The sequence below is a fragment of the Tupaia chinensis genome, unplaced genomic scaffold (assembly GCF_000334495.1).
Source record: "Tupaia chinensis unplaced genomic scaffold, TupChi_1.0 Scaffold000671_1, whole genome shotgun sequence".
Classification (NCBI taxonomy): domain Eukaryota; kingdom Metazoa; phylum Chordata; class Mammalia; order Scandentia; family Tupaiidae; genus Tupaia; species Tupaia belangeri.
The window spans coordinates 4,354,070-4,363,597 of NW_006160193.1; the positions used below are offsets into that span (position 1 = coordinate 4,354,070).

The 9,528-nt window shown below is 52.5% G+C and overlaps 1 protein-coding gene across 1 annotated transcript in view; it reads left to right on the forward strand.

Annotated features, from left to right (window-relative positions):
* Positions 1–9,528, forward strand: part of WDR25 (WD repeat domain 25) — a gene marked incomplete in the record, with an annotated part of 166,459 nt that overhangs the window by 110,962 nt on the left and 45,969 nt on the right. The window contains 1 exon segment of the mRNA XM_027776370.1: positions 8,455–8,585. Within this exon segment, the coding sequence (XP_027632171.1) occupies positions 8,455–8,585 (131 nt within the window).

Genomic DNA, 9,528 nt, shown 5'->3' on the forward strand with positions numbered 1-9,528 from the left:
GCTCGGCGTCTTCTAGCCGTAGAAATGGCAGCCCTGAGGTTAGCGCCTCCCAGCACTTTGTGTGGAGGGGTGAGGGCTCCCAGGGAAAACACGGCAAGGAGCACCAGGGGCCCCCGGGGCCCTCGGGGTGGTGCTGCAGAAGGCCTGGCTCCTCATCCTCAGACTGGTCACCACATGGCGAGGGGCCCAGCACAGCCTAGGAGCACTCACTTAGGGGCCCCTGAGGTGCCCGCGCGACCAAGGGCCCAGCTAGCGCCCGACACTGTCGGTATTTCTCAGTCCTGGGATGTCACCAGATGCAGGAGCACTGGCTCAGGGTTCTGTGGCCCAGCCGGGTCTGAGCTCGTGACGGTTCCTCTCAGCACAGCGAGCAGCTGCCCATCCCCGCTCCCACGGTAGAGCGGGCCCCGGCGACGTGTCTGACTCCCTTCTCGCAGGTCTTCTTGCGTGGGTCTGTCCCAGGCCCGCCCCAGCCCTGCCCTTAACCTCCGCTCACGTCTTCTCTGAAACGCCTCTCTCCCTCTCGGCCTTGTCTCCTTGCCCTTTGGAGTGAGCAGCGACTGGTGTGAAACTAATCGGATGTCATTCGGCTTCATTGAGTACCAGGCCAGCCTGGACCCAGTATTTTGGAAAGGGCTAAGAGGCCCCCTCATACCGCCTCCAGCTTCTGTCCAGTCGTTCTCTTCGGCTGGAGCTCACGCCAGCCCGCTGGATAAGTAAAAGGAGCTGCCCGCCCCACAGCAGAGTCCCGTTCACTGAGGCCTGCGCCCTTCGGCTGGGCTCACCCTCTGTAGGGGCGTGCACTTGCACTGCGCTTGGGCTCTCTTTTTAGGCCGTCCACGTGGTGGTCGCACATTGGCTGCCATTGTTTGCAGGTTAAGAACGCTTCATTTTTCTCAATTTTGGAATTTTCAGTTTTTTCTGGATAATTAAAGACAGTGGCTGAAAAAAAAATAACTCCAACTGATGACCATTTCTTTTTTTCTTAGGTTTTTGCCATAGGGCACATGTCACTGGAAAGAGACAGAGAGAGGGAAAGTGAGAAATCACCCCTCAGGGAGGGTGGCCTCACCACAGGCCTGTCTGCATTCTTCTCTTGGGATTTTGGGCATGTATGCACATGAGCCCAGCATGATTTTCAAGCTGCCAGGTCAGGACTCGAACGTCAGTCTGCCACCTGGGAGTCTAGCACCTTAACCACCATGCCACCTACTGGCCCAGGGCTGTGTCTTTTGTTCCCTGTGACTCTGTAGCAGCTACTCTGTTTGGGCCCAGTTGTTTGTCCAGGGCTTCGTCTCTCATAGTTCTCATGGCCACCTTCTCAGATAGGTTTGAGGACCCCAGGTTCATAGTGAGGCTGCCAGGTGTCTGAGCCCGCTGACGGGGGTGTTCGGCACAGGCCCCTGGTCTCTCTGGACCTTCTCAGGCCTCTGCCCGGCCTGCCAAGATGGCCCCCATGTCTGATGGAGACTGATTGAAAAGTTGGTAAGCGCCTTTTCTCGTTAACTTTGAGTCAGGATGGTTAAATTTACAGCTGGCTGAATGCTTCCCCGAGGACGCGTGTAACGATATTGATTTTAGAGAAATGAGTCATATGCCTGCTGCCTGGGAACACAGGCTCAATTACCGCAGCCAGCAACACGAGCTCTCCCTGTCAACATTCCCCTACATGTTTGCGAGCCTGTGACCAAGGGCGAAGGAGAAGGGGCGGGCACGTGTGACTGGTGTGTGTGCAAGCAAGGCAGGGTGGACTGCGGGGCGCGGGGGTTGGACAAGGCCACGTTCAGCGTGGCCGACTTGCGTGGCCCTGGCCGAGCCTCTCACCTGGCTGTGAGGACTGGGTTGGTGACACCTACTGACAAGTGCAAGCTGCAGGCGGGACTGGAGGTCAGAGGCCTGAGAAAGGGCTCCCCTTCCCAGACTGAGGGACTTGACCAAGGTGACCCTGAGCTCCCTGGAGAGGAGGGCTTGAACTTCTCTTCATCTGACCCGTTAGGTGCCAGGACGCAGGCTGGGAGCTGGACATGCCCGCGCTGAGAAGGCGTGTAGGAAGAAGAGGGTCCTCGGGACCTTGAGCCCTGCGGGATGGCCAGGTCCTCAGGGCTGGTGTAGGGTGCACGGGTGGCGGTCACCGCCATGGGGCTGGTCATTGCTGGAGCTGATGTTGGTCTCTCCCTGCCAAATGAGAGGGACTGCTGGCGGAGTGACCTGCCGGGCGTTGCTCCATGTGATCCTGGCCACAGAAGCCTGGCAAGAAATGGGGCTGCAGAGGGGACCGAGTGAGCTTCTGCATCGAGCTTAGATACGTTCTTGCTTTCATGATAATTTATTTTGTATTTGCATCATTATCGATTCAAGGAAGAAAAGAAAGGATTTTTCCTAATTCTAAGAAGTTCCCAACAGTTTTTCTACCAGTTGAACTCATTATAATAAGATCAATAAAGTCGTGTCAGTGGATTAAACACTTAAAAACTCAATGGCCTCTAATTAGCATGCAAGGAGTAAACAGGACTTCCTTTTACACGCAGTGAAGGAGCAGGGTAGAGCTGAGGTTAAAGGTCGTATCACAGCCAGCCTCCGCTTAAAGAAGCCCCACCTGAGGGAGGGACTTAGGAAGGTGGAGAGTGAGGACACAGCTAACAAGAAAGACCTCACCGTTTGGCTAATGTTTTTGTTCAAGAAGGTTCCAGAGGCTTTGCTGGTAAGTATTCTGCAGTTTTTATCCATGTCTTTTTATGAGCCAGCCCAGGGCATGGCGTTGTTAAAGCCTTATGAGAAAAGTTCAAAGATCCTTCATCTCTCAAGGTTCCTGCTGTTAAAAACCCATATCCTGGTTTTAGCTTTTTATTTATTTATTTATTTATTTATTTATTTATTTTTGACATTTAATTGCTGCACATCTCCCCCCACCTCCCCACCCAAAGATTTTTGCTATAAAGTGCATGTGCTCTCTGGAGAGTTAGAAAGAGACAGAGACAGAAAGCGAGAAATCATCCCCCGGGGGGGATGGCCATGCCACAATCCCTTCTCCTCCACTCTCTTCTTTGGATTTTGGGCACGCAGGCACATGTACCTAGCTTGAGTCTCAAGCTGCTGGGTCTAGGACTTGAACTGTGATTAGCCATGTGGTTGCCCAGCACCTTAACCACCACCTCACCTGCTGGCCCCTTTACTGGACGTCTTCACAGCGTACGTTTTAGCTTTTTAATTCACCCAAGGATGGATTCAGTAGGTTGGGGGTCGGGTTTTCAAATGATGGGAGCTCCTTCTGTTCCCTGTTTGCTGTGCTCTGTAGGATGCTCTCCAGACGTGTTCCATTTGGCCTTTGGTTTGTGAGGGCATGAGACATAGCTGGGGATCCCTCCACCGAAGTGGCAGAACTGGGCTGGTCCCGTGTGGACTTGCCTCCTCCCCTGTACGACATCCACATCCAGCCCGGACGTGAGCCCGAGCCCGACCGTGGTGGCCGTGGTCCTGATTCTGAATCTGCTGGTCCCAGACCTCCTTACGAAGCAGAGTTCTTCCCTTAGTGTTTCTTATTAGGCATCCGAAAGCTTATTTTAAAAAACCGAAACATTTTTTAGTATTATCTTTTAATAAAAAAAGTCATAAAGGCCTAGTTATTGTAAGTAAAATTAGGAAAACATATTTAAATTGTAGCTTGTCTTCTAAATAAACAAGTACTTAAAAGACAGATTCTCAGTCTCTAGGGGGTTGAAGAAAAACAGCATTCAGAAATACTTTTTCACTTTTTTCTTTAGCGGACAAGTTTGCTCATTGTCGTTTGATGATCCGGCCTCAACCTCTCGCCCACCTTTCTTCCCCACTGTTGGCAGGACTGTACCACCGCACTGTTTAAGGAAAGTCCGGATAGTTCACTGCGGTTTCTCAGCTCAGCGCATGGGTCTGGGCTACGGAGAGCGTCTCCACCAGGAGGATGGAGCGTGTCTTTCTGTTTGGATTTAAGCACTGGCGATGAATTCTAGTAAGCAGGAAGCTGGCCACAGCGCATTCTCGCAATAACCCAGTTTTCTCCGTTGGGAGAAGACTTCTGGCCCACGGGGCCGAGGAGCTACACAGCCCTGTGCCCTCCCTGTTCACCAAGGTGATGGTGAGGTGGTCCCCCAGCTGCTTGCTGAAGCGAGTGACGGAGGCCCGTGCTGCCTTGGGTGCTGCTCTGAGCCCTGGGGCAGGCATGTGCAGACCAAGGGTGGGCAGCCGGTGGCCCCTTCTCTCCAGATGGGGGACTTGCCAGCCGGGCCCATCGCAGTTCGTTTCTGTCACCAACGGTGTTTAAAAGGCGAGGAAGGGGCTGGCACCGTGCACAGTGCAGCGGAGGGAGGGAGGGTCCCATGTGGCTGGCCAGGGCTTGGGTCCCGGTGCTGCTGGCTTCCTACTGGGGGGTGGAGAGCTGGAACTGCAGCGTTACCAGGCCCTGTGTGGGGACGTGAGGGACGCGGGGAAGAGACTGTGGTATGATCATGCACCACCGGGCGTGTTTTTCTCCTTCTCAGTCTCTCTGTTTCACTCTCTGGAGAGTGCATGCACCCTCTGGCAATAAAAAAAAAATTGTTTATTAGAAAGACAGTATCATGACAAAAATATTAAGTTAAAAAGTTATCTTACTACTCCTAGAATGACTCATTTCATTTGGATGAATGTCTTCCCACTCTTTGTCTCTATCAGTTCCTGTCTAATCCTCTTGTAATAAAGACCAGGTATGAAGCACTGTCCATGTTGCTGTGAACCACGATTTGTAATCCTGGTTCTAAATGGCTTTTCAACACTCTACCAGGTAGGGGCGGACCCATGCTTGCCATCACTGTGGCTTCTTGTTGGACAGCTAGGCCGGTGTCTGCAGGGCCTGACTGCAATGGATTCCATGACGTTGTGATGACACAGAGGGCCGAGGACATGCTTTTATTGCTTGCTTGATGTTTTTAAGATTGAGAGGAAGAGAGGAGGAGAGAGGGAGGAAAGAAGGAAAGAGAAGGAGGGAGGGAGGAGGAGCGGGGCAGAGAAAGAGAGAGAGAGGTATTTTTTCCCCCTTTGGAGAGATTTTCGCTATAGGGTGCGTGCACTCGCCGGACAGAGAGAGAAAGACAGAGAGACAGAAAGCGAGAAATCACCCCCCAGGGGGGATGGTCACGCCGCAATCCCTTCTCCTCCATTCTCCTCTTGGGATCTTGGGCATGCACACACATGCGCCCGGTGTGAGTTTTAAGCCACCGGGTTTGGGACGCAAACTGCTGTCGACTACGTGGGAGTCCAGCGACATAGCCATTACGCTAACTGCTGGTTCCCGAGAGGTATTTTTGACAGGGTCATGCCATGGTGATGCTCTGCCCCGGCCTCCCAGTTAGCTAGGGTCACAGATGCATTCTGCCACACCTGACCTATCCGGGTTGGTCTGGGAATTGAACCCTGGTCTCTCCTGCGGGCCCAGCCCCGCACTGGTGCACATGCTCAGACCACCATAGCTGGGCTGACCACAAGCACTCTGAGCACTTCGTGCCCTGCACCTGCAGCTCAGAGAGGCACAGAGTCTTCATTTACAGTCACACACTCCAACCGTCCCCCGATGACGAGTGACTGCCAACTGCAGGCTCCTAGAAGATGTTGGGGGAAAACCAACCAAGGTACTTAATCATCTGTCACGGTAAAGGTGACACTTTAATAAAGGAGGGGAGCATTTGCTTTCTGAGAAATACATACTGTGGAGAGAACATTCGGAAAACAGATGTTCCCGTTGTCTCCATCATTGTGTGCTTTCTGTTGCCCAAAACAATGTGTGGCCCACTGCAAACTCTACTCGCTGCACCTTTAACCTGGAACCGGTGTTTTTCTAGTCTGTTCTAAAGTCCTTTCAGTGAATGTTTCTGTGAATTCTGAGCGGGGCTGGAAATACGAGCGTACTGCGCTACCTCCCGACTAACTAACTGCAGGGGCCATCATTGGACAGTACCGGAATGGAGTTTTACTAGCAAAACGTTCACAAACTTTCTTTTTCCCTTTCTTTCTTCTTTTTTTTAATGCCAGAAGCTCTGTGTGTGCGCGTGTATGTGTGCACACGTGTGTGTGCGTGGAGTGGGGGCAGGTAGAGCATACGCGAGCAGCCCCCAGTAGGGCCTGATCATGCCATAATCCTTTTCCTTCCAGGTCTCCGTGCCCTCGGGATCCTGGGTCCTTATGTGCACTTGGCATGTTTTTGGCGTAGCTCGGACTAGGTCTTGAATCTTGGACGGCCGTATAGGTACAGCTTCTCTGCACAGTGCTTAACAGCTGTGCCATGGGGCCAGCCCGTCCAAGTCCTCTGCATCATCAGTGAATGGAAGCAGAACGCCTTCCATGTGCCAGTGTGAACGTCCTTCATTCGGGCCCACACATCTCTGGGAGAGCCTTTCTGGTCTCTGATAGAGTTCAGCAGATAAAACGAACCTCCAGCCAGACTGCTTTCAAATCACAGGATCACAAATGCTATCTAGATCTAAAAAAATGAAAATAAATAAACAAAAAAAAGGCACATTCAATGCAGTTTGCGAATGCTCCTTTGTTGTTAGAGGGTGCATGTGCCTACGAGAGAGAGAGCGAAAGCACTCGCCGATGGGCACAGGCGTGCTGCTGTCTTCTCCATTTCCCCACCCTCTTAGGACTTTGGGCACACATGCAGACGCACCCAGTGTGTTTGTCAAGCTGCCACGGCTGAGGCTTGAACTGCAGTCGGCCATGCTGAATCTAGCTCCCCTAACACTAGGCTATGGGCCCAACCCCTGCTGATACTCTTTAAATACGACATATTAAAATGTATTTTAAGGGGACCAGCAGGTGGCATGGTGGTTGAGGCACTGACACTAACACCAACCATAGTTCAGGTCCTGGACTTGGTGGCTTGCTTTCTCACTTTCTCTCTCTCTCTCTGTGCGTGTGTGTGTGTGTCTGGTCAAATTAAAATAAATGAATGAATAAAATTAAATAAATAATTATTTAAAAAATATAAATAAAATGTATTTTAAAAGACTTTTTTTATCCTTGTCAAAGATGTCCCACTCTGGGTATTTTTACCCACAGCGTGTTGGCACGTAGCACATTCTGAGGCCCACCATGGACATCCACGTGTTGGCCGTATGTGCTGAGAGTTTTTCACTGGTCAGCGTGCTCTCAGGGAGTTTGGAGATGACGGTCAGGGCAGAGGGACCTGCATAGCCAGCTGCAGCCCTCACTAGCACCATTTCCTGACTCCTTTCCTCGGCTGGCGAGCTGGTGGGGCGCTTCCCTCTGTGTGGGGCACGAACACAGCAGGGCACTTTCAGGACAGCCTTCTGAGCCAAAGGAGCAAACCTGCTTCCTGGGCCCCTGTAAGAGAAACCACGTTTGAGACCTTGGTGTCTCCTTGGTCTCCTTCCTGGCCACTAGCTGCTCACGGCCTCAGTCCAGTGCGAGTTTCTATGGACCAGAGGCGGTCAAGGTTTCCCTCCAAGCCGTGTCCCTGACCGCAGCCTCCTCCACGTTTGGTGTCCGGACGTGGGTACCATGCCCCGCCTGTGAGCTCAGGCCCTGGGGACACCCACAGGCAGGCCAGCACTCGCTCCGCACGCCCCAAGGCCAGTCCTGCTTCTCAGAGCTGTTTCAGGATGTTAGTGTGAGCAGATGAGGTGACCATTGTTGCTCTGGGACATGAGGTGGCCCAGGAAGGGAGGGCTGACCTGCCCCAGCCTGACCTGTTCCACGTGATGGCGTCTCTGCGGTCCATGCAACTTACCTCTAAAAGGTGGTAGTGAGGAAGAAGACCTTTTTGTGCACACAAGTACACCATGCGCCGAGTGCTTGGCAACAGCTTTATGACAGATAGGGACATTACTGTACTGAGTCCTGCAGAGCCACTGGGACCCCTGTGGTCCACACCCCTACCAGGCTGTGGCTCGGGCTGCTGGGGTGGCCTCGTTTATCACCCAGTGTTTCAGGCCACCCCATCTGGCAGGCTCTGTAGCAAACCATTCATCTGTTACGATGGGGTGTGTTACGATGGGGCGTGGCTGAAAGCTGATCCCGAAAAAGTCACTGTGGAGCAATCCTACTGTTGGCTTTTAGACCCTAGGCAGATAACCTGCTGTGTAGCCGTGTGGCCTTGGGCATGTCACTTCATCTCCTGCCTCGAGCCGCAAAGTGGGCCTTGGGCACGCGGGTGCTTGCAGAGCCCATGAAAGGCACTGTTTGTGGACCCAGCCACCTGTGAGCTCCCGGAGTGGACTGAGTTCAGCTAGAACAGGGTACGGCTGGCCTGAGGATGATGGGGTCCCCCCCCTGCCACTGCGCCTTCCAGCAAGTCCCCATGGGGCACCTGGGCACCAGTGAGCCGTGTTTGCCCACGGGTCCAGACCGGAGGCGTTGTGGTTTTAAGATACTGACTCTGCGATCCAAGCATTGTCTAACCCTTCCTTCTCTTTTGCATTGTAGGAACCCAGCTATTTAGTGGCCAAAGTGGCTTTAGAATCACTACCTTGAAATTTCATCCGAAAGACCACAGCGTTTTTTTATGTGGAGGCTTCAGCAACGAAATGAAAGCTTGGGATATAAGGACCGGCAAGGTAACCCCCCTTCCTGGAGTGGCCTTTTCTCAACCGTGGGGATGACTGGGGCAGGCCGGCTTCTCTGTAGGGCCCTGGAAGAGCAGAGGTTACTACTTAACAGTGAATCAGAGCTACGTGTGATTTCTAGATGTTGCTGTTAAACGCCGCAGTGCAGTTCTCTGCATCAGGTGTGATTTCTAGATGTTGCTGTTAAACATCGCAGCGCACTTCTCTGCTTCAGGTGTGATTTCTAGATGTTGCTGTTAAACGTCGCAGTGCACTTTTCTGCATCAGCTGTGATTTCTAGATGTTGCTGTTAAACGCTGCAGTGCAGTTCTCTGTATCAGGTGCGATTTCTAGATGTTGCTGTTAAACGTCGCAGTGCAGTTCTCTGCATCAGGTGCGATTTCTAGATGTTGCTGTTAAACGTCGCAGTGCAGTTCTCTGCATCAGGTGCGATTTCTAGATGTTGCTGTTAAACGTCGCAGTGCAGTTCTCTGCTTCAGGTGCGATTTCTAGATGTTGCTGTTAAACGTCGCAGTGCAGTTCTCTGCATCAGGTGTGATTTCTAGATGTTGCTGTTAAACGCCGCAGTGCAGTTCTCTGCATCAGACTTTAAAACGTTTGTTGAAAGCCTACCGTGTTCACATGCTTGCCGGCCGTATGTGGGTCACTGGGAAAGTCATGACGTGTTTTTCTGTTTTTCTGTACAAAAACGTGTCGTGACTTTTCCAGTGACCCAATAAAATGAATCAGCCTTGGGTAGTTCAGGGATGAACCAATGGATAGAGATAACTCTGTTCAGAAAAGTGCTGCGTGCGGGAGCGTGCGAGGAAGGGACGGGCTGGCGTTCAGAGGGGCGAGTGCTCTCACCTGCTGTGGGCGTCTTGGCGGAGTCTCTGCCAGCCTGACGTCCACTCTCCCCTTCACCACGGCCTGCCGCTCCTATGCCGGCCCTCCT